At 34.4% G+C, this 26763-nt stretch overlaps 1 protein-coding gene across 1 annotated transcript in view; it reads right to left on the reverse strand.

Moving 5' to 3' along the window:
* The window catches only part of LOC145691754 (uncharacterized), a 77225-nt gene that overhangs the window by 18942 nt on the left and 31520 nt on the right, over positions 1-26763 (reverse strand). Inside the window, exons 2-4 of the mRNA XM_081767075.1 lie at positions 16319-16411; positions 14292-14345; positions 13486-13548 (exon numbers count right to left, since the gene is read on the reverse strand). Of these exons, the coding sequence (XP_081623201.1) occupies positions 13486-13548; positions 14292-14345; positions 16319-16388 (187 nt within the window). The 5' untranslated portion in view covers positions 16389-16411. The remainder of the gene's footprint in view (positions 1-13485; positions 13549-14291; positions 14346-16318; positions 16412-26763) is intronic.

Below are 26763 nucleotides of genomic sequence, written 5' to 3' on the forward strand. Positions count from 1 at the left end.
TATAATATTACATAAATGAATATAAATTACATATAAATATGTTCAATCTTCTTCTTTTATTCACTTTGATCCAATAATTTATCCCATAGATTATGAATTAACAGTCCACTTGTCCAGTTCATTAATTTTCCATTTTTCTCTTACTTTACTTTCGTGCTTCCTTCCATTTCCTTATCATTTGTCTATTCTCCTTTTCTATCCTCCTTTAAACCTTCCCAATCTAGATCATGCCCCGTTTCTTTAACATGTTTATATATGGCATTAATTTGTCTTAAACTCACATCATCCCAATTCTGTTTAATTCTATCCTTAAGTTTTTTCACTGTTTCCCGTATGTATATCACATCACAATCCTTACACGTCACTTTATACACTACACATTCATCTTTCTCACATATTTCCTTCGTTCTAATTTTTGCATTCTTAATCACTTCCAAAATTGTTCTTCCTCCTTTTCTTATGTCTTTACACCACCACTTCTAAGTAAGATCTTTAGTGCTTCTGTCTTCTTCCTGATGTTCTCTATCCCGTGCCATTTGTTGTCCTCCTCTTCCTTTCTCTCCTTTCTCCTTCCTTTATTTCTTTGCTCTTCAATTCTGTTCTTCCTTGACTTCTCTTTGTTGTACCCCTTCTGCTCTGGTAGGTTGTGGAACTTCTCTTGGTTCTCCTTCGTTTTCTCTTTTTCAGTATCTATTTCTTCTATTCTTCTCTCCATATTCCTTATGAAGTTTTTTTTCGTGCTATAATCCACATCACTTCTTTCCTGACAGTAAACTCCTCCCGCACATTCTTTCCTATTCCTATTCTAGTGATCAAGAAAGGTGTGCATTTTGATTCAGTGAAATACAAAAAAAAACTGGTTAGGAAGTTAGAAAAAGATTTGGTGTGGGAAGTGATAAGAAAAAAAGAACTAAGAAAAGTAAAGAGAGTGACAAAGTGACCAAAAGAATGTGGTCCGAGATAGTGGATAGACTATCAGCGTTTGTAAGAGAAAGAGTTGTAAAGAAGTTGGAAGAATAGGAAAATAATTTTAGGGAAAAGGAGAGACTAACGTTAAGGAGGAAAAGAGAAAGATTAGGCTGAGAGAAAGAGAATAAGACAGAGGGTGAATAGAACAGAATGGTAATTATTGAAAATGTGGATCTTACGGAGAAACGAAGAAAGTTCCTAAAAGTGGGATACCAATTTAAAGTGAAAACGAAAGTGAATATCAAAGAAGTATGTTTTCAGTAGAAGGAGCTATCATGGAGTGAAAGACAATGAAGATAGATAGATAGAGAGAGAGAGAGAAGAAGAAGAAGAAGAAGAAGAACGGTGGCAATAGTGAAACAGAATGCTTACGTTAGAAAGAGGGACCTTAGGAAAGAAGAAAGCGAGGGCTTAGAAAGACTGAGGAAGAGGAAAAACGTGGTTATTGAATAAGCGGACAAAGGAGGTGGAGTGGTAGTGATGCAGGAAGAATGGTATGAAAGAAAATTGGATGATCTTTGTGATGAAACTTATGAAGTCGTAGGAGAGAAGAATATCGTAGATGTGGTTTTCAAGGAAGTGGTTCAAAACCGAAGAAGAAAAGTTTTTAAAAAGTGGGTGAAAGAAGAAGAAAGGATTCGAAAGATGAAAGGATTCCCAAAGATTCACAATTAAGAGATTAAGCTAAGGCCAGTTTTGGACTGTAGACGAAACTGTCTAGAACCATTAGAAGAAAAATTAAGAAAAATAGCAGAACACATGGGGATAGGTGAAGAGAGTCATTTAGTAAAGAATATGGAGGAAGTGAAAAGAATGTTAGCGCCTATAGGAAATAAGAAGGAGAAAACAATTATGTTTAGTATTGACGTTAAAGCAATGTTTCCGAGTATAGAGATGGAAGTAAAAGGGAAAGAAATAAGAGACTAGAAGAAAGAGAAAATACCTGCCTTGAGAGTAATATGGGACAATAATTTTTACAATAGGGAACAGACTAGTCAAGATTAAGAAAGGACTGAGTATAGGTTCAAGATTAAGTCCAGTGTTGTCAGAACTTGTGATGAACAGATGGGAGAAGAAAGTGATAGAAGAAAGTGGAAACAACCTAATATTGTTTTGCAGATACTTGGATGACTGTTCACGGATATAGAGAGAAACAAAGAGACAACCGGAAAAATTCGTAAAGGAGGTTGAAGATAAATAAAAAGGAATAAGATTGGAAATGGAATTGGAGAAGAACAACATTATAAACTTCTTGGACATGACTATAGAGAGAAAAGATGGACGATTTACAACATGATGGTATAGAAAATAATTTGCGGCAGGAGTTTACTGTTACGAAAGTTGTGATGTGGATTACAGCACCAAAAGAAACTTCATAGCGAATATGGAGAGAAGAATAGTAGAAATAGATACTGAATAAGACAAAAAAGTAGGAGGACATAGAGAAGTTCCACAACCTACTAGAGCAGAACGGGTACAACAGAGAGAAATCAAGGAAGAACATAATTGAAGAGGAAAGAAATAAAGGAAGGAGAAAAGGTTAGAAAGGAATAGGAGAACAACAAATGGCACGGGATAGAGAACATCGGGGAGAAGACAGAAGTACTAAAGAGCTGACTTAAAAGAGGAGCTGTGAAGACATACAGAAAAGGAGGAAGAAGAGTTTTGGAAGTGATTAAGAAAGCGAAAACTAGAACGAAGGAAATACGTGAGAAAGATGAAGGTGTAGTGTATAAATTGACGTGTAAGGATTGTGATGTGATATAAATACGGGAAACGGTGAGAAAACTTAAAGAGAGAATTAAACAGCATTTTGCTGATGTGAGCTATGAAAGATATTAATGCCATATATAAACATGTTTAAGAAACGTGGCATGATCTAGATTGGGAAGGTTTAAAGGGGCTAGAAAGGGAGAATAGACCTATGATAAAGAAATGGAAGGAAGCACGAAGGATAAAGAAAGAGAAAAGTAGAAAATTAATGAACTGGACAAGTGGACTGTTAATACATGATCTATAGGATAAATTAATATTGTATATTGTTATACTTATATATAGTTTTATATATTATATTTTATAGTTAACTTTTAATGTCTATATATATTTTTATATTGCTATATTTATAATAAGTTGTATGTAGTATAGTCTGTTATTTATATCCAATAGACATCAAAGAAAGATAAGGAGGGAATTTTAAGGCAACTGGTCAATTATAAATAACAAGTGTGTCACAGATGTCTGGAAAAGATTAATACAGATGGGAAGGTAATTAACCCTGGAATACACAGAGAGGTGCTGGAGCACCCCAGACGTTATACTCATCGCCATTGTGGCTCTCTTCTCAGGCACATTGGTTGGTGCTTCCGTGTATTCCGTGCTTCCGTGTATTCCGTGTATTCTCATTTTGGAGCATGACATTCACGGTGGTGGGTGTGAAGCAAAATGTCTGGTTTTAGAAGAGAATATATTCAAGGGGTGGGGTTCTCCAGCACCCCACCTGTGCATTTACGTATGTGAAATTCAAATTTTGACGGAATTCGTTTTAGATACTTTGTGTGCATATTTATTTATTTGCATGATGGCGAAAGTGTGTGCAAGTTCAAGCAAGTTTACACACTTTTTACTGAACACATTAGAAGAAGATTATGATTCTGAAGGTAAATTCACAGAGTCCGATGACAATATTGAAGTATAATCGGAAGTCGATTATGAAATTAGTGGAAGTGACACGAGTGACACTGAGGGTAACAACGAAAATGATCCAGCTATAATGGGAGCCTCTATATTAGGAATCAACGGTCATAAATGGAATTCTCAGCCATCCGTTCGGAGTTTTCTAAAAAAAACTTGGGTTGCAGTTAGCTAGACCCTACATGCTGGAGAGCCTCAAGAAGAATCTTCCGACTAATTTGTCTATGTGTATTAGAAATATCATTGGAATTCCAAAGGACCTGTCACCTGTAATTGATTCAACATCTAGTCTTCCAAAGCAAGCACGATGTCATATGTGCCCTAGTAATAAGGACAGTAAAACGAAATCTTTTTGTTTCAGATGCAAAGAGGCTGTCTGTGCTGAGCACAGAAAAGAAGTCTGCATTTCGTGCAGTAAGGAATAGCTGTGTATGTTCAAAAATACGTACAAACTCTTATTGTGTATTCATGTAAATGATAAAGTAAAATAAATATATTTAAGTTCGTGTATTATAATTTTAGTAGCGTCCAATTGTATGGGGTGCGCTGACACCACCTCTGTATTTCAGGTAAGCTTTTTTGTCTGTGTATTTCAGGGTTAAGTGAAGGCAATAGGCCGGCAGATGAAGCCCGGGGAAGTACGATTCAGGTGGCTTCCTATGCATACAAAAAATTTTAGTACTTTCACTATTAGTATAAATATCTATGCTCTAAGATATCTCTTTCAGTTAGTGTCTGATGAAGACAAAGTTAAGTTGTCGAAACCGTTACACTATGAAATAGTTTGTAATAAACAAGTGTATATACTCTGGTCAGAAATGTTTATTATTTCTTTAAAAATAACTGCATGACATATTCTGTAATATAACCAGCGTATAGTGTTCCAATATCAATATGAACTTACAGGTTTTCAAATATCAGTACTTCAGGTTATTACATGTTTTGGATAGGCACATTGAACGATATCTTGAAATGTTCGCACTTATTATTCGGTATTGTATGTACAATTGTTACAGTATCACGAATATCGAATACTTCCAAAGACTTGTATATCAGTAATACAGTAAGTGAGAAGGACGAGGTAATGCACATCTGAAGTACTTTAGTTTCTAATACCACAGTTTCTTGTAACATATTATGTACGAGTAAAATCAAAGTTCTAAATAATTGAAACATGGATATGTTAAATGATTTTATTTCAAAAAATATAAAAACGTTTAGGTAGGTACCATATAAATCTACGCAGATCGTTTTCAACGTAGAAAAAGACAGTAATATCAATTTGATATATAAAATAACTACGGAAATATTACAAATATTGCAAGGTACGTTATATTGCTTAAAATGATATACATGTACGAATGTTCGGAATGATACTTTATTTGTCGAAACGGTTGACAAGATGCACAAAGTGAAGCTACTCAAATTGCCTATCATTGTATCCCTGAATATGCTTGTATTGCCCCATATCTACTGAACTTTCCCAGTGGTGTGATATGTCTCAACCAGCTAAATGCCACCAACGAGCAGATTAAATCAAAGCTGGCTGACCAACTTGCTGTAAAGGTATTTCGTATCAAAAGTAAGAAGTTAGGTGAACTCCTTGCTACTCAATCACTAATTGGTATTCTAATTGGTACCATTTCTGGTTTAAGAGAAAGCTTGTTATTAGCAACTTTAGGTTGTTTCCTATATTGCTAATCCCACGCGCTGTTTCAAATGTCAATATTCCTGGCACACCAACTCGTCCTGTAATGCTAGTGCTCCTTCTTGTGCGAACTGTGGCCAGGGTAGTCACGGTGATGAGCCCTATTCATCCACTGAGCCCTTTAGAGTTAAGTACAAGTGAAACCAGTCGGTTTGGTCTTGGGACTGTTCAAAATTTCAGCATGACGAATGTATCCGCGAACTAACGATTACTCAGAATATTGCGCTGGAGATGGTAAGCTTCGCTTAAAAGAAAGCATACTTTCCTAGCTTTATTTGGTTCCGCTAAGACCAGAAATTCTGCATCCAGTTGCATCGACGTGCTAGCTTCCCCAAAACACCATGTTTTTTATTAGTTGTGCCGAACCTAATCTTGTTTCGACAGCAATACAGAAATTTAGACTACCGTATTTTAAAGTAGCAAACCCCGAAGACGTGCGATTCTTAAAGTTGTGGTCTTGTGAGCCACCTAAAATTTAGTAACTATATACGCGAGCTCAACAACACTGTTCTTTTTCAGAAGAGAACAAAAACAGCACGTTTTTTGTAATGAATCTCTAGTTTCTTGGAAATATGACATAGTGGAAGACGATCTAATGGATAGTGCAGTGATGATAGTCGGCCCAGATTAAAAAGTTCATCTTAAAGAATGATTTCTAACCTTTTGTTGTGTTTTACTATATTTAGTGTTAAATATTTTCTCCATTATTGCTAATTATTAATATTTATTGGAATTGTTATTTATTTTTTATTGGAATTGTTATTGTTGTTGGCATATATTTGGTAATCTCATTGGTTTCTATTTCGCAGTAGTTTTATCTTGTGTTTGAATATTTTCTTTTCTAAATTGTATTTGGAGCAGTCTGTATTTCAACATCGTGTTTTTCGTGGCAGAAGCAAATAGCTTCGATGCTGATAACATCATTAAAATTCAATCCATCAACCAATGACTTTACTAATTAACAAATCACTACGTAAGTTGATAACGTAAGTATCTAAGAAGTTTTCCGAAATAAATGCTTTATAAATAGTTCAATTTTCAATCAATTTTAACTTTGTAGCTATTCAACTTAAATACCCGAAATTACGACCATAGTATTAGCTAGTAAGTACCTGGGATGCGTACCACCCCCATACGCATCACTTGCGTTTTTACTTTGGTACAGGTTATCAAACTTATGATATTCGTGTTACACAGCAAGCGTTATATAGTATTTTTACTTAATATGTAGATATAAAATGTGTAATACCGTAACGTAACAACGTTTGAAACAATCTAACTTCATTTAGTGTTTAAAACATAATAGTGGTAACATCGAATATGCTTACAATGTTCCCCGCTTGATATTTGGATGTTAGTAAATATAAATATTTCTTAACTTAAAACTTGGAAGGGCATATCAACATTAATGAACCACTCTATATGTGCTATATGTTCTGAAAATCACACGCTAATACTAAAGTGTTTGGTAAGTCCTGAAACTATTATTAACTCTATCACATAAATAACACACAAGAACACACACACACACACATATATATATATATATATATATATATATATATATATATATATATATATATATATATATATATATATATATATACATGGGTCATTTGTATATACTGTATATTTGCTGAAAAGAATACTCTGTAAATCTACATGTCATGTGCATATTTACATTTTGTTAATATGCAGGGTTAGCGTTGCTTGGGGGAAAATATTCATTGAGATTCAAAGATAAATGTCATTAAACATTTTGTACAAATTGCTTACAAGTAGACCTCACCACTTCGCCGTTGCGTTAGCAAAAGGAAACAACTACTGTCCTAGAGTAGGGTTGAATATAAGATATTGACAAAAATTTTAGCTGCTAATGAGCACTAGAAATATGGGAAAACGAAATAGAAACACGAATGTGGGAAAGCCAAGTACAATACAATTTGATAGTTGCAAGACCGATATTTTCTCGAAATACATGGAGGAGCAACAGTTATGACCTCAACTATGTAAATCGAGTTAGGAGGGATGTTTTTATGGCATTCCAGATCATGACCGCCATCTTGAAATCCGTCATATTGGATCAACGTCAACTTTTTCAAATGGAAAGAGGGCCATGTGAGGTATCAAACAACAATGATTTTTTCCACCCAATCTCATACACTAATTAGTTTGTCCATATCTGGAAAGGTTTACAACTTACAAGTCTTTCAATGTGGAAAAATTCGTTATAACAGATAACTATAGTGACAATGAATATAGCTCTAGAGATAGCATTTTTACTGGACAAAATTACGTCAATGCAAGAAATGAAAGTCCTCAGCATTCATAAAATGGTCAAGACAGAATTTTGCAGAGTACCATGAGCACCTAATGAAAAATGAAGCATCAGAAATATCACAAAAGTTAATGCCGGGAATATTGAAAGCGTGCTTCTTCGGCACTTCGAACCATTCGATCGGCTCATCAATATATACTGATTTACAAAATGCTTATTGAATCATTCCTGTGAAGCGAGGAGACTGAAATTGATTGTACACAATGGAATGCAGAGTGACAATAGTATCTCTGTCATGCAGTTTTGAATGGAAGTATTCGTCCTTTATTGCATAATCACATATAGTACGCCAATGTTTTGTATTGTCTAAAAAAAATACATTCAAAGGTTGAAATATGCCGGTGGTACCTTTTGGAATTTGTCACACTTCCACTGATTTCCCAGTGGAACTATTGTACTTCGCACCTCTTCATTATTAAATAATTCTCAGGTATCCAGCATAAGTGAATTCCTGCTCCCTGTATTCGACCAATAGCAATTCACATACCGTTCCGCTTCCACACCAGCTTCTTGATTGTTTATCTCATGATGTGCCACCTCTAGAATATCCAGATTGTATTCCATTTCGAATTCCAAGTCTTAATCCGCTAGGAATCTAATTATGTCATCTGCGATTACTCTTTCCTGTTCTGATATATTTTGTTGCATTGTGCTTGAACCGTAATGTCTGTAACTGCTGCAGGAGGTACATAGCAATGTTTTCCTTATTTAACGCCAAGGTGTGTCGTTTTTTAGACTATAATTGTTGCTTGCACACACTCTCCCTAACACACACACACGCACGCACCTCACAGAATTACAGGCTTAATGCAATAAACGAAATAACTATTTCTCAAGCACTTCCAAGTTCACGGGTAGAACTCGGAGTGAGAATAATATATTTTCTGCACTTGTCTCCTTACAAAGAGTTTGTCGCTGTAGAACGGTACACGATGCACGTAAGCTTCTACATTATACCGTAGCTACTACGACCAGGAATGCCATTGACAACCCATATTGCTATTCTCTTCATCGTGCTGCCCCAACTGCTTATAGTTTCAGTTTGAATCTACAAATGCACACACGCAGTGGCGAGATCGGAACCACTTTATGAATGCTGAGGACTTTCATTTTTTGCATTGCCGTAATTTTGTTCTGTAAGAATGCTGTCTCTGGAGCTATGTTCATTGCCACTGTACTTATCTGTTATCTGCTACAAACAACGAATTTTTCCACATTGAAAGAACTGTAAGTTGTAAACCGTTCCAGATATGGACAAACTAATTAGTGTATGAGATTGGGTGGAAAAAATCATTGTTGTTTGATACCTCACATGGTCCTCTTTCCGTTTGAAAAAGTTGACGTCGATCCAATATGGCGGATTTCAAGATGGCGGCCATGATCTGGAATGCCATAAAAACATCCCTCCTAACTCGATTTACATAATTGAGGTCATAACTGTTGCTCCTCCATGTATTTCGAAAAAATATCGGTCTTGCAACTATCAAATTATATTCTACTTGGCTTTCCCACTTTCGTGTTTCTATTTCGTTCTCCCATATTTCTAGTGCTCATTAGCAGCTAAAATTTTTGTCAATATCTTATATTCAACCCTACTCTAGGACAGTAGTTGTTTCCTTTTGCTAACGCAACGGCGAAGTGGCGAGGTCTACTTGTTAGATTCAGAGTTACAGAATATCCAAAGCATGTGAAAATTAATTTTAACAATGAATATCTCAAAGAATACTAGTCATTGAGGTGACATGGCAGGTTATCATTTTAAACTTGCTGCACATGTATTCAATAGTGCTTAATTTCTAATCCTTCAGTAACGGCTGAAGAAATTCCTCGAAAGTTGTGATGGATTTACGAATATTATGTTAGAATAGGTAAGTACTATTCATTATGTACGCAATGAGGTCACATCTTGTAAAAGAAATTTTTACAAAAAATCGATATCTTGATCAGAATGATGATGTCGAAGGTTTCTTGTGTTTTGTGTGGTTTCATAAGTACAGGCGAGGATGGTTTTAGTTAATAAATGAAATTAAATAAAATATCAAGCTTAATGTTTAACGATCATACCCCATGTAAAAGTTAATTGAGGACGGTGTGCGAGAAAATTGGAGTATCTCTTAAGACGAAAACACCTACAATATGTTATATCACCACATTCACACTTGACCTGAGATTCAAAGTATATGCATCATTCTCCTCTCGTCTATGTAGAGAAGATGTATTGGTGTGCACCGGAGATGGTAATACATGAAAGAAACAAAGCTGATTATTTAACAGAAAGTAAACTGAACTATTAACTGGATAAACTCTCCAGAAGGCTGGTGGATATATTTTTTCATATACACACTGGCAAAGACGACTACAGAATAGGCTGAGGAGCGGCTACATAGAAACAATATAATCTGTTGAGTACACAAAGTGTTGCCTGCAAAATGTATTATGGGGCACTACCGAATGGCTCCTTGGGATTCTACTTCTTACAAACGTCTGAATTATAGTTTAAAGTTGTATACTTGTATAATCAAGATGAAATGAGAAACACCTCAGAGACTGAGAAGAACCTGTAACATCACTAGTCTGACTGAATTAAGTACAGTGAAACACGTTTGACATATTGAGATCAACACGTTAAACTAAACCACATGGAAATGAAGCTCTCGCATGCTGCGATAGGTGTAGAGCGCAATCTGGTTACCCTACACAAAATATTAACTAAGTCGGGCAAGCATTTTGACCAATGAGCCAATCTTACCAGTACCAATTTAACTGTCTACGGATAATTGATTTAGTAAATTCCAGACATCAACATAAAATCATTCAGATACGTCGTATAACGGACCCAATCTGGTTGTCCTGGGAAAGACCTATTCTGACGTTGTTTGTAAAATTTGGAATCTAAATTTCAACATACACATGTGAAGTTTGAACTGATGAACATATCTCTTATCTGTTGAACTACTAAATATTACATAGTCGATCAACAACACCTGAGTTGGATAGTCCATAAAAGAGATCCTTTGCAGTATAAACTATTACCAAAATACTTGCGGATGAGGAAATTTTATAGTCGGAAAATATTCTGAAGCTCATAACGTGAATGGAGACATGACTTCCTTATTGAGATTACGCCTAACATTCCCATAGTGAATGCTGAGCAGCTGGTCTATAGCACTTGTGCTAGTATCGGGTGGTACCATTATCATAGCAAATTTATTATTTTAAAAGTTATTCTTGAGTACTGAATGAGTTTATCCATGTCACAGTGTAAAATTTCCTTCGATTGCTGGCTAATATCATGTTAACAAATAGAGCTTGTGATGTTATATTCAGTCTCACAAAGAGTTCACCATATGTATTTTTTTAAATTCCGGTGGTACCTCGTGCTACTTCATGAATGAGGTGCATGCCTGCCGTATCAGGCATTTAGTAGCCCAATATCCTAACAACAATAGATGTTCATAATTTACAACAGAAACTCAGACATGTGAATCACTGTCTAATTAGCATAAGCTCGTTAACTTACTAGTTTCCTTTCCCTACAAGCCGATCGACGCCACTAAACCACCATTACAAGAATCTCTTTCTCTGACGTTTGAGTGGAGAATACAAGTGTATTTAAATGCGAATGGCGTAAATTTAATACAAATGTGAATTTAATACATTTATATTAAATCCAAATGTATGAAATTCACTACTAGTATCATCATTGTACACTTAAAATGTTCCTACTGAATGGTCTACGCACCGCATGTACAGCAAAGAATAAGGCGTAATACTCCTTCCTTTTCCTTATCCACGAAGGACACAGTTGTTTTAAGGATCACATTTCTGAATGATTAATGTGAAAATGGTTTAAACGAGTTCTTTCCCTGTCCTGCATGCTTGACTTAGCCGTCTCCGAGTATTATGTATTGTTACACAGAGTCATGACAGTCTATTCCATAGAGTCATGGCTCTATCGTTACACGTGGAGGCTATTCTACAGAGTCATATGTAGTCAAGATAGACCGGATCTTGTAACACTATATTCTAGTACAGTCGGTCTTTATTTCTTTGTCGGCCGCCTGTCACTATCATACTGTAGTATTTTAGTATGTGCTATTATCAATCTCGAAGGTTTATTTACTCATAGCCATAATCTAATGTTGGCTTTGAACCTCTTGTAACCGGTAGAAATTGAACCCACCGTCCTTTTTTACAGGAGTCCCGTGATATACAAAGACACTCTCAGTATTGTGAATGTCTGGGAATAGCGTGTGTCCAATTTCATTTTACTACCTTCAACGTGGTGCAGATAGCCAAGGAATTATCATGTTATTCACTGATGTCTTTCCGGGAGTGTCATTAGTTTTAATCGCGGTTTTCGTCTTGTCTTCAATATTCTCATTCCTTCAACTATTTGCACCTTTCTTTAATAATCCAACTCCTTTAGCCGAACATAAAACACAACACTCTGAATGTTAATTTTTTTTAAAAGCAATTTTGGGAGGATAAGTTACAAACTCTTCTTTAGATATCTATTTCCTTATGACGACTTTTCCCCCTTTTTCGTATATAACTATTACTACTATTTTTAGTGTCATCACCTCCCATATGTTGTCAACAATATGTAGCTTGCTCCATGGTTGGAAGAAAAGGGGTGCATGATAATACAGCGGTAGTGTAAATCTATATGGCACGGGAACCCACTTTATACCCACGAGCAAATGAACCTGTGATTAAGGATTTTGTATCTTATTTTGTATTTTGTATTTTTTAATTTTCTGTGGAAGATATTCCCACTTTTTGCCAAACCCTCATTGTATCGCTTCTTTGAAACTCATTACGTTTTATTAATATTTGTCTCCTTTACCCCACGGTTCATGATTCTGAGTCAGATACCTATAGATGTAGTGATTTAATTTTATTTTATTCACTGCATTCAGTCCTTCTTGTAATTATTCAACCACGCACAACACAAGAAATATCCGCCATATTTTGAATCTGTTCAAAATGTTCAAAATATTGATGGTCTGTTAACGACCTTTCTTTACATGCTGATACATTGGTCCATCTCTCATGAATCAGACTCCTTTCAATATCCGGTGGCAACTATTGAACAATTCAGAATAATGCATATTTGGATCCACTAGATTACAAGTCTAAAACAATAACAAGTCGCCTCAGCTCAATACCTAATCGTTTTAGAGATATCCACCCTAAAGTTCATTCTCCCGCGATTATGCACAGCTGCAGCTCTGAAAGTGTGCACGTTAGACCACACGTTCATATGAACTATTGTTCTTATTTTGATGTGAGGAATCGCCTATTTCAATTTTCAATCTAGTTCGTTTACACCCAGTATACTCTTATCTAGAATAATCTTGTTTATTTCTTCTGACTCATATCAAAATGCATAAGATGTGTGTTAGGAGTAAACTATACGAGTAATGTTTCCTGTTTGATAAAAATTTGCAATAGATATTATGGAAATATAATTTATAAATAATTTTTAAGGTTTTCTTCTTACGTTTTCAATATAAATAATTCAGTAAAAGTAAAATAAATAATTTATACTGAGAGTCTTAGTTTTCATACAGGAATTGGAAATCTTACAGATGAAGGAGATTAATAAAGAATGAGATAATTGCACCATTTTATACTTGTCTACATTGATTAGTAATATTTGAGAGGAAACCATATAATCAATTGCCTTCTAAATAGGGTAACTTATACTAGTAAGGAAAAAAATGTTACATACAAAACAATTGAAAAATTCCTACAACACAATTTAAGTATGTACCTTTAGGTTTCTCCTGGCGTTCTTTTCCAATTCCAAATAACACACCGACCATTAACTGTAGATCTATATGGAAAAGAAAGAATTGAGTTGGTTCTTCATTCAATCAGTTGTCAATCTTTTCATCCTCTAATTTCAATAATTAGGAAATAGTTAGTGTAGTTGATTAAAAATAACAAAAAATGCAAGTAAATAATCTGAGTTCCTATATAATTATGCTCAAAGTAAACTATAACTTTCATTGTCTCTCAGGACTAATGTCTTCGAGATGATTATGTACTAATAATATGAAAAAATGTAACGTGTTTTATCTATTAACAAAGTAATGTTCAGTTTCTCAGAAGTCTTTTTTCTTTCAAGTTAGCTGCGGTCGGATATTGGGATAGCTGTCTTCCAAATCTCTTTATCTTCTGTCATATCGACTGCGACATATCGACTGTATCTAATTCTTAACGCAGTCTTCCCTAGGTTTCTGTTTCTTGCTATCCATTTGGTTATTAAATGATATCTTGTTCAGAGTTGATTATTTACAAAAGAAATAAATGTATGATCTAAAGCACTAACACCATGTAATATGTTATTTTAGATGGTTAGACTCGTAGTATTTTTTATTAAGTTGTATTACAAGTTTTACGTACCCATTTTATCTGTTAATTTTTACTAATAAAATATATGTTTTTGATACATCGTACTTAATAAGTAAGATAATAAACATCTTTCAAATGATATATTTTTGCATTGATGCAGGTGAACATTTTTAATATACTTTTGAAACTTATTTTCTTATATTTATAAATCTAAAGAAATACCTTCATCACTCGAATCTGGCATGTTTCTTAATGTCTTGGAAGTACGTTCATATCCTGCGTGAATAAAGAATGGAAATATGATTTTTCTCTAGAGAATGGACAAAACGCATTGTAAAATTTAATAAATAGATTCACTGTAAACATTCACTTTTGCATAGTAATTTCAAATTACGTACAAGGTAATAGTATTATAGCTAGGAAATTTCAACAACTCTACAATAAATGCTAAAGACGTGTTTAACAATGGGTTAGGCTTTGGTGATCTTTAGGAAATGCTCATATTATTCGGAAACAACATGGACAATATGTGGAACAATTTATCACACATAACTCGATAAGTAAACACTATAAGCAAGATGAGTTACACTATACGCCTCTTTGACACTAGGAATAAAATTAACTCAGTACAAACTAAAAAGCAAAAACAAACATGATCAAACCAATTAAAAAGATAACATGCGAATAGAATGTTGCATTAATTAAGATAAACTATGATTCCTACTTCCTTTACACAAAAGTACCCTTTATACACACCTGTACATAGTGCAGAATGGCATTTAAATATTCTATCTCCCTATGGAACAGAATTTCTTTAAAGAAACATCAATGTTGACTCTTACCCCTTTCGACTGGTGCATAACTCATAATCTAAAAAATGTGTTGATTATAAAAGTTTCAATGAATTAGCAGCTTTGTAACTGCTATTATTATATTAGCATTTGAGTGTTCAAAACAACCATTATTTTAACCATTTCTGTAATCACAATATTAGAGAATGTATACGTATCAATGTCTTTTACGGTGTTAAATTGTGAAATATTTAACATGAAGCTTAAAATTATAACATTCTTTCATATTTGTTAGTGGAAGTTGTGGAAAATTATAATTTACATTAACATTCATCCTAAAGATAAGTTATTATCATGTCTTGAATTTAACCTCACTTGAGATTCGTACCCAACTAGCTATTATGGGTTTTTACAGAAGAAGTGTGGCTTCGGTTATATAATATGAAATACTCACCATAGCCTCTCTAAAAATTATTGCGGATGTATCACAGGATTCTGAAACTTGGTGAAACTTTCGATAGAGAACATAATAGTTTCTAAGTGAAGTCTTGACCCTAGGACGGTAGGTCTCATAATTTTAGAGCTATACTTTCAAGTTTCATTGTTTCACGTTTTCTGCAGCCTACAACTCCGAAAGAAGAATTTATGCATCCAGGTTGGTATTTTTTGTTTTATTTTTTTGTCAGGAATCACCTCCCAAACGTTGTCCGTGTTGTTTCCAAACACCCTGTATACATTTGTTTTTCACGGTATTGCTAGTAGAGTTTATCATAATACGATGTTGTTTCTTTTTTAAATTTATTTTACTTTTTACGTATTGCACAAATAATTCTTTCTTTGCAAAATTATGAACTGTTCACGTTTAGAGGAACACTGGAATTGTGACACACTTTGTAAACTTTTTCTTTATATATATCACAAACATCATTCTTCAAAACAACTCTCCCTTTTATTGGGTACTGATCAATTCTATTGATTTAAAATCCTATAGCGAAGATTTGAATTTCTTTCAGTTAAGCTAAACTGGCCAAGTTTATGAAAAAATAGAAAAAATACATGAGCTGATGCTGTTTCAAACCAGACAGCATCTTAATCTTTTATTTGATATTTGTTAATTAACATTCAATCCATTATGTGCATGCATGGGGTAGCAGCAACTTTACTGTAAGCAGCATATAGATAGCTTCTTTAACCTGTAGAGTTAATATTTAAGAAAGTAATATTTGTAGGAAAGCAATACATGTAGAATGCATGGATTTGTGTTTTAGTTGTAACAACCTGTTGACAAATAAATTTGGTTCTTTTACGTAATATTGTAATTCCTAAACTTCATACCAATAAAATTATCAACAAATACAAATTATTAAGTTTATATATGCATAACCGAGAAATGAATATGCCTCTTAATACATTATTTTTCAAGACTACTGAAACTTCCTATTCTTCTGATTTACTTACTTGTAGCATAACTTGAACAAATTTTCCACTTGAGTAAAATGATGATACAGATTATACGCCTCAGGATCATTCCAAACAACTGATCTCAGCTTTCTAAATGTTTCAACCGAAATAAAGTAAAAAAGTAATTTACAAATTAAGAAAAATTACAGTATCATTATTGTTATTATTGATCTTTAAATTAATTTGTTTCCGAAGATTAATTTAAACAACATTCATTAACAATTAAATTTATAATATAGATCTTCAGACAATAACTTGGAAAATTTATTCATTAATCGCAGTATCCAGTATGGCGTTTGCTACAAAAAGGATATAATACTACACAGATAAACGATAGGAGTTCTACAAAACTCTACACACACAAAAAAGAAAACATAGTAAATTAGCGGTAGTTAGGTAAACCCGTTCTCATATTTTGTGCAGCCTTCAATAACATACCGCTTCACTCGATGTTGAATCACTGCTCGAAAAATGCTTTCTTATTGGAGATGAAAGATGTTTCTTCTGCTTCCCAGAATATTTATGCTGTGTCAGGTGCCCATACGAGTCCTGCCAGTTCAATGTGTGGTATTCTTCCTACTCTCACACTACCGTCTTTACATGGGGCAAAATATTCCATGAGACAAATATTCTAGAACATAACCCCGCACTACCTAGGAGCGACCGATCGTTGTTGTTTTTTTTAATATATTTGTAGATGAAATCACGAAAAGTTATGCCAATATCATCCACTGGAAGATTAAGTGATAGAGCTGGTATGTAACAGCTGGTATGTTGATCGGTACGGGAAGTTATTTTTTTCTCATCTTAATCATTCACAAAATTAATTGATACAGACAATCCTTTCGCGCTTTATTTTTATTTTTCGATGAGCTTTTACATATTGTATAGCGGGCAAACGTACAATACAAACAGTAACTTCAAACGTACAAAATAAACAAATACTGAATCCATTCTAGTCTATCAGAAGATGGAAATTAGGTACTTAAAATCTTAATTTTCTTCAAGTGAGTAAACAACTTTGACGACACACTGTTTAACTACTTGCTTTACTCATGCACTTACGAAATTGCCTACCTCATGCTTATTGCAAGAAAAAACAGACCGTAACTTTCTTGTTTATTTAAACTAACTAACTAACTCTATGTCCTATGGAACCCGGAGGTTCAGTGCCGCGTTCACAAAAGCTCTCCACTGACTTCTATCCTTAGCTAATTGGATCCAGTTTCTACTTTGTATTCCTATCTCTGCGAGATCCATCTTAATATTATCCTCCCATCTGCGCCTAGGTCTTCCTAATGGTCGTTTTCCTATGGGTCTACCAGTCAAGACTTTGAGAGCGTTTCTACTTTCTTCCATTCTAGCTACATGACCTGCCCACCTAAGCCTCCTAGACTTGACGACCCTAACAATGTTGGGTAAACCGTATAAACTATCTAGTTCCTCGTTATGAAGCTTCCGCCATTCCCCATTCTCGTTCCTCTTGGGTCCGAATATTCTTCTCAGGATCCTGTTCTCAAATACTTTCAGTCTATGTTCTTCCCTCAGAGTAAGCGAACATATTTCGTAAGCATACAGAACAACAGGCATGATTATCGTTTTATATATTTTAAGCTTTAAATTCATCGACAGAATTCGCGACGACAAGAGATTTTGAACCGAATAGTAACACGAATTCCCTGCTTTTAGTCGACATTTAATTTCTTCGTGAATATGATTTTCGCCTGTTAATATTGATCCTAAATATTTGAAAGTATCCACTTTATCAAAAGTATTATTTAATATTTTAACGCCTCCACAATTTGCCGTATTACGGTCCCGACGCAGTTCCATGTATTTAGTTTTCTCTGCATTTACTTCTAAACCCATGTCCCTGCAAGCGTTTAATAATATCTCTGCATTTATTTCTACTGTTCTCCTATCATCCCCTATTAAATTTACATCATCAGCATATGCCATAACCTGGTGAATGCCGTTCAACTCTAGGCCCTGGTTGCTATCTTTGATTTTCCTTATGGCGTATTCCAGCACAAAGTTAAATAATAATGGCGACAGCGCATCTCCTTGTTTCAGGCCATTTTCGACGTGGAAGCTCGTGGACAAAAATTTTCCTACCCGGACTTTACTTTGGGATTCACTTAAACATATCTTAATTAATCTAATTAGCTTTCTCGGTATTCCAAGTTCTGTAAGAACGTTGTATAATGTTTCTCTCCTAACCGAATCGTAAGCCTTTCTAAAATCAATAAATAGTTGATGTACCGGGGTATTGTATTCCCACTTCTTTTCGAGTATTTGGCGAATGGTAAATATTTGGTCGATAGTTGATCGATTTCGTCTAAATCCGCACTGATAATCTCCAATAATTTCATCTGCGTATGGGGTCAATCTTGCTAACAGAATATTTGAAACTATTTTATAGGATGTTGACAGAAGAGAAATGCCTCGATAATTATTACAGTCAGTTTTGTCGCCTTTCTTGTGAATTGGAACAATGATTTATTCATTCCACTCTTGTGGCAATTCCTCCTTGTTCCAGATATGGAGAATGAGTTTGTGTATCTTGTTCCACAATTTTTCGCCTCCAGCTAAAATTAACTCAGCCGGAATTTCATCTACACCCGGAGATTTGTGTTTCTTTAATTTCTTTATAGCGGCTTCCACTTCTATTCGATTGGGTTATGGAATATACGGTTCTGCGGTGTGTATCTCCTTTTCTCCACGCACATTAGTTTTTGGCTGCGTGTTCAGCAAATCGTCCAAGAAATCTTTCCATCTATTTAAGAGGCTATTCGTATCAGTGAGAACTGTCCCATCAGATTTCTTTAATATATAAGCACGAGGTTGATAGCTTTTCTTAAATTCGCTGATCCCCTTATACATGTGTCGAATATTTTTATTTTTACTATTATTTTCAAGTTCCTTAATTTTAGCTTTCAAAAAGTCCCGTTTCTTTGTTCTAAAAGTTTTGGCAGTTTCCCGCCTGATATCTGCGAAATTTTGTGTAGTTATTTCATTAGGATTTTGTAGCCACCGTAATTTTGCCTGTTTTCTCTTCTCTACTAGTTTAATGCATTCTTGGTCGAACCATGGTTTGTTCCTATGTATTTCCACGTGTCCCAATTTTTCTATTGCTGAACTTTTAATGCTATCTCTAATTTCAATCCAAGTATCCTCAACACTAGTACACTCCGAGTCTTCTAAAACCGAGAATCTATTCGAAACTTCAATCTGGTATTCCTCTTTTACCTGGCTCTCCTCTAATTTCTTTAAATTAAATCTCTCCTTTTCGGACATTGAGTATTACATTTATTCAACGATAATCTCTCCCGTATTATCGCTGCTACTAGGTAGTGATCAGTGTCACAATCAACCCCTCTAAACGACCGGACGTCAATTATGCTAGATTGTCTTCTTCTATCTACTAAAACGTGATCAATTTGATTATGTGTTTTCCCGTCTGGTGACGGCCAAGTGTATTTATGAACGTCGCGATGTGGGAATTTTGTACTCTTTACGATTAGGTTTTTGGATATTGCAAAGTTCACGAGTCTAACACCGTTGTCATTACTTTCCTTATGCAAACTTTCGTTCCCTATAATCGGTTTGAAAATATCCTCTCGTCCTACCTTCGCATTGAAATCCCCTAATAGAATCTTCATATGGTATCGCGGGAGTTGGTCAAATATCCGTTCCACTTCTTCGTAAAAACTATCTTTTATATCGTCACCCTTATCTTCAGTTGGAGCATGTACATTTAAAACAATAATATCACACCACCGTCCCTTAAGAGTAATAAAAGAAAGTCTGTCAGTAACAAATTCCACCCGTTTAATTGCTGGTAATATTCGTTTTGAACGAAAAAACCTGTTCCTAACTGGTGAATTTATTTCCTTCTCCGTAAAAGAACGTAAAATTTCCGGAATTCTCAGATCCATTTCCTTCACACCTAACTTCCTGAACTCCTACTAAGTCCATCCTGTATTTCTCTAACTCACTCGTTACATATTTTAACGCGCCTGCCCTATAAAGACTTCTAATATTCCATGTACCAAATCTCATGTCCATTTTCTTTTGCTGATGTCGTGCCAAGTTATCAGTCCTTGTCCGAGGCTTTTGTGAATGTTTCTGAACAAGTACCTTTTTTTACAGGATGAGGGTGTTAGCCTTACCCAAACTCCCAAGCTGGAGGACCACTCCTAGTCGTCTGTCCGCGACTGCTTATTCAGTATATTCGCAGCTAACATCTATATCTAGAGGCCTTCTCCTCGATCCGCAACCTGAGGACGCGCCATGCCGTGGTGACAGGAACCCACGTGAGCGCTTCATACAAGCAAAAAATTAATTTCATTTTTGATTAAATGTGCAAGATATTTAATGAAGTTCGTATATTCTAAATGCGTTGCAGTATGATAATGTTTCTCATAAACCATATCTTCTTGAAATCGCCTCTTCTGGCTATCAGATCTTCTGGTTACCCTGACAATCACTGATCCTTGATGATTGGAACCTCCTCTTGACGCTCAGGAGTACATAATGTATTTTAGATATTGTTTCTAAATTAACGTATTTTACTTCGTGGAATAAAGATGCTGAGTGAACGATAAAGAATTGCGCTTACAGTTCGAGATTATTTAGCTTATGAGGTGTTATATTTTTTCATTTTTGTATAGTGCCGGACAGAAATCTTTGATCAGCTAATGGGGACTGCTCTCAAACAAATGCAGAGTATGAGAATTAAATCTGTCATATCTGTAGTTTGGCGTGGAGAAGAAACAAAGTTGTGAACGAAAGGTGTAAGAAAAACCCAAGTCATTAATATAAACTTTGCCGAAGATTATTCACTTATATCATCATAAAAGAAATATGAAAGACTTTTTGAAACAAAGAGAAATAACATACAACTTTGCAAAAGGAGGCAAAGAAACATAACGTAACCAGAATAAATACGAATCATTTGCAGCGTTGTGATCGTGGTTGAGTAGTCAAAGCGCTCTGCCAATGAGCTGGAGGTTCTTGGATCGAATCCACGTCGGGCATTTTTTACTTTAGGATTTTTGGTGGCGATTGACACGCGATGAAGTACGCTTTATTATAGTAAGATATTTGAATAATTAGATGTTTCAATATTTGAACCATCAAATCTCCAGGAATAATAATAGTAATAATAATAAACTAATATGTTTTATTGTTACTCCGTAGAAGAAAATATTAGAAACTTATCATTGCTCAGGTGATACTATTGCAAGCTGAAACGTTATATTTGCCAAAAAAAAATGTTTTGTTTAGTGTTGCCCATAAGAAGAGGTATTTCGTTTCTCTATTTTAAAACAAAACAAACAAAATCGGGATGAGAATCAACATTTTACATTCGAGACAGGACAAAGATAACTCAAATTATCATCTCGCTTTGAAGATGAGAATCTATAGGAGGGGAAAAGTATCGTAAACATTTCAAGTCTTACCTAGATTCTCGAAACAGTGTATGTCCATTTTTTAAGTAACAATTGCTATTTAGACGGAATCTTATACGCTATTTTGTTGCTTGTATTTTAGAGCTCACTCAATTATGATCTGTGTATATATATTTGTAGCAAAGCTTTTATAATTACATCTGTATATTCTACAAATTAATTTATTACATGCCTTACTGTTCAATGATATTTAGTTACATTTTATTACCGTTATTTTTCTTAAAACGTACAGTAGAATACTTTCTACATGACACTTTTGGGAAACGCTTTTGTTTAAAATTTTGGTAGTCGCAGAGGTGTGTCTGGAAGGTACGGAACCAATTCCCCGATATCCCTACATTTAAGTAAGCTTAGCCAAATATTAGGGCAACTTTAAAGCTTTTTATATTATTATTATTATTATTATTATTACTGAAGTCTTGTGAATTTATTAGCTCACCATGTTCTACCCAACTCCCGCCTAGTAGCCTGGACACACGCAGTATGTGTAGGAATGAATGCAGAGAGTATGTCGTGATGGTTCTGACACTTGTTTCAAATCTCGACAATTTTGTAACTTTCGCCTAACGCTAGGGGTGATTTTACATATTTTAATACAATCCGTCCTTATACGGATTTTGTCTTCTATATTATTATTATTATTATTATTATTATTATTATTATTATTATTATTATTATTATTATTATTATTATTATTACTGAATATTTGAGACCTCAATATAAAGTTCTATTACAATGCAAATAAGCATTCTGAAGTTAAGAAAAATGAAAATAAATTGTTTGACCTTCTATAAGGATGAATTGCCTTACAAGAGATACTTTGAAACGAAAAGAAGGAGAAACGAAGATGTCAGCTACTGGACTTTATGAAAATCGAACCTTCGGATGCCTTACCAGAACCTTAGTAGGATTTGTCTTCATCACGATACATGCCTTTTCTTTGGAAAAAAGATATTGGATTATGTATGCGTTATATTGATATTTTAACAACATATGAATACAAATATAAAAAGGAATAGTTCATATTTACAAATTTTCGTTGAAAATATATATCGAACGTGTTGAACATAGTGTGTTTCGCAAACAATACATGAATACAAAAGGGTCATCTATAGGGTTTAGTAAGAATCATAACTTTGTCTGAAACGTTATTGTGGAGTGGTTTTTAACTCCTTGCATTCTTACTGGAAATAAAATTAATATTTTCGTACGCTAAGTTTTCAGACTGTTGGAATCGATATTGTAGATTTTGACGTCACTTGTTAGTTTCTCCTCTGTGAAGAAAGTCGTTTAAACTCTAACATGTAGGAAAGAGAGAAATTGACTGTTTTCATGTTATGATACATCGGAAATATCAACCTTGTAAAGGATAAAGTTTCCTTCATTTCCTCAGAGGGAATCGAAAAGCAGATTCATAAATTACGAAACGAATTCTCAAACCTCTACCCTAAGACTGCTCTGTTATGTAAGAGTCAAGAAACAGTCGTGTATGTAGCAAATTAAACACCTTTACGATTCCAATATTTTGATAACGATGAAACAATGTTTCCGGTCATGATTAAATACTATAGTGCAGAGAATTAAAATTTAAATTTAAGAAAGGCGTGCAAACACGAAAGAACATAAAGGAGAAACTGGTATTAAGAGTGATTCGAACCTTTAACTGGAACCTGGTGTCGCAGACCATATTTCTTTGATTCACGAAATTATCTCCGTAACATATCTCTTTTATACTTGGTTATTATCATTTTACAGTTACTTCCAGTAACACTGAACGACAGAGACATGAAAACAGATGCATCGAGGACATGTGACATTTCAAAGCTTTCCCACCGGAAATACAATCTGAGAAGAACCGTACTGAGCTATCTGATCGGTAGGATACCTGGTTCTTTCTCAAGGCAAGTAAGCATGAGACGGACAAGATCGTGCTCGTGGGTTTTCTCGGGACACTCCCAATTTCTCATTCCACCAATTCGTACATCATAATTCACTTGTTTTAATAATAGTATTCCTCAACCGAGCATACATAATCCTGGGACATTGAACGTAAAGATTTCATTTTCAATCCCTTAACCCAAACTAATCCGAACCGAAAAACAGTTGTAATTTCTATTGCTCATTAACGTATTTTCAAAAAAAAAATGTGTAGAGGAAAAGCAATGCGGTATCGTAATTCCACTCGAAAGTGAAAGAGCAAACTCATAATACCTTAACCTAAAACGAAACAATTACATATTGTTGGAACGTTTCCAAAATATGATATTCTGAAAAGTTCCAGGGTTTGAGTGGGTCAGTGGGTCAAGTGGTTCGAGATTTCTGAGTGCGTCAGTGGATCGTGAGTCAACAGCATGTGACCCACTGCGGGTGACCCAACACCTTGTGCCAGATTAGTGCCGAATCAACTGACTTCAGAACAGAAAGCAAGGCGCATAGGGTCAACATTGATATTCTTGCAATGATATAGCTCACGATGGACTTCAATCGGCGCTATGCCCTGTTCGTTCGAAAACTTTGTCACTGCCTGCATTCCACATGCTGTTGATATTTTTTGTTGTTACAGCTAACGGTGTATTTCAGCCGGCGCTATGCCCTGTGGGTTCTTAATCTTCGTCACTGCCGGCACTTCACACGCTGAGCGATCTGTAATAGGAACGTCCAGCTTCAACCATTGCCACTAACGTACTGAGAGCATTATTGAATTTCTGCTTACGTGGATATTAAGCATTTAAATGTAATATATTTACATGTCATATACAGGGTGGTTCAGTAATGTTGGACAGCCCTGAATAAATCGAAAACCAGAAGAGATATTAGCAAAATGGGCACTTTTCCTCCTATAGCAACTGCAAAATTTTCAATGTTTCCCCCTTTACTGTGGCAACCCTGTTACTCACTGAATGCTGTGTGTTCTTTGGTTTACTCTTTCGGTTACTCCTTTTCATTCCGTAGTATTATTTTTCTTCCCTTTTTGCTAGTTTTGCTCTACGGATACTTTAATTTCTTGATCTTTGAAGCTTTATAACTTCCTTATTTGGCAACACTGACAGATGCGGTTTCGCTTGTTGGTATTCACATTTTGTACTAGTTCTTTTGATGCCATAAAGGTCTATATGTTTTATTTAAAAAAATACAACTTTGTACTGAGCTGGCAACACTGTTGACCTGGTAACATTGTGTGGTACCTCAAAAGACGTCCCCTTCCACAAGTATCTGGATCCACCACACTCTTGCTAATATCTCTTCTGGTTTCCGATTTATTCAGGGCTGTCCAACAATACTGAACTACCCTGTATATACTTCATAATTTCAAAAATAATACTTATCTTTATTAGTCAATCTTATAGTGGTGAAAATATTTAAAACATATATTAAACAAGCATTACATATTCAACCATTATAACGTTTAGATATGGTAAATTAGTTAAAACTGTTTCAGAGCCTTGGTAATATCAAGCAGATGGAGTAGTCACGTACAAAATTGTACGTGTATAACAATTGATTAAATAAAATTAATTATTATTATTATTATTATTATTATTTGAATCCTGAGCGAGTAGACAAGAAATTTTTGCTAGTCTAAAGAAAAACAATGGTCACAAAAATGGAAAGTAACGTTAGTGAAAAATTATTTTCGAGATAGTTTTCAAAGCGAAGTAATCAATCGTGACAAAATTAACATTATTATTTTATATTGTGTATTAAACGACATGAGCACAGAAAACTATAAATTATATTTCGACCTAAAATATTTTTTAAATACATTAATACTCGAAATCATGATTATTATAAGAATTTTCCTGTAAGCAATAATACATAGCCAAACAAGAATGCTAAATTTTCCTGTATCAAAATTATTTATAACCAAAACATTTTTTTGAAGTCACAAAAATCAAACACATATTCATGTGGAGTTAATTTTTGTTACATGAGATTGGGAAAAATGACAATCTGCCTTTAATCTTCTTGACCGAAGACCTTCCTTAGTAAAATAAATAATAAGACATTTTAAAAAACTGTGATTCAATATGCAAGTATAATAATCGATTTCATATTACATTTTGTAGCTTAAAATTAACTAAAGGTATTAGTTATTAATTCATTAGGAATATAAATTTTAGTGTTACAAATATAAACTTCTTCACAACTTTCTTTATTGGAATATATGTATTCTTTCTATATTAGAATTATTATACTTTACAATAATACCTGCCAATAACAAAAAAAAAATTCTAAAATCTTAATTAAAATGAGTCACTCACTACTTAAATTACGTCGATTTATACGGTTTAAAAGGTTGTGTAATGATGACCAACGTTCAATTTAATTTGTATTTGTTATTACAAAACAACATACACATATCCAACCACAATAGAAATGTAATGTAAACAAAAGAATAGTCTCAGTAAAATATTGTGAAAACATGAATAGCATAGCATTAGACATACAACATAGAATGAAACAATGTTTTACTGCTTTATATTGACTGTTTATTGAAGGTGAGAGAAGAAAAACATTTGCTGAAACATTAGAGTATTTTTTTCAATTTAATATTACATGTAACTGCACTTTTTGTTATTTTACTCTAATAAAATATCTAAGGTGGTTATTTTATGAAAGAACGCCCTTAATTGATAGGTGAATAATAAATGTAGTTCAAAGCAGATTTGTGTCAACATATTCACACACAAAAAGTGCAACTATCGTAATCAACACTGAACAACAATTAGGAAAAGAAAAAGTCACTCTTTGTGATAAGAATTGTTAAAGGGAGCAAAGAATGAGCAGTGCAATCAACACACACCATATACGTAACCAATGTAAGTTAACAATCACATACAGAATCTTGCGAAATAATTTAACATACAAGTTTTCTAAGAAGAGAAATATAGCGTTACTAGTACAGCTTAAGCGTGATGCTCAAATACGGACCAGACAGCTACTGGGTTCAAATTTTTTAAATCCAGT

Source organism: Thermobia domestica, chromosome 8 (genome assembly GCF_964235325.1).
Source record: "Thermobia domestica chromosome 8, izTheDome1.hap1.1, whole genome shotgun sequence".
Taxonomy (NCBI): Eukaryota; Metazoa; Arthropoda; class Insecta; order Zygentoma; family Lepismatidae; genus Thermobia; species Thermobia domestica.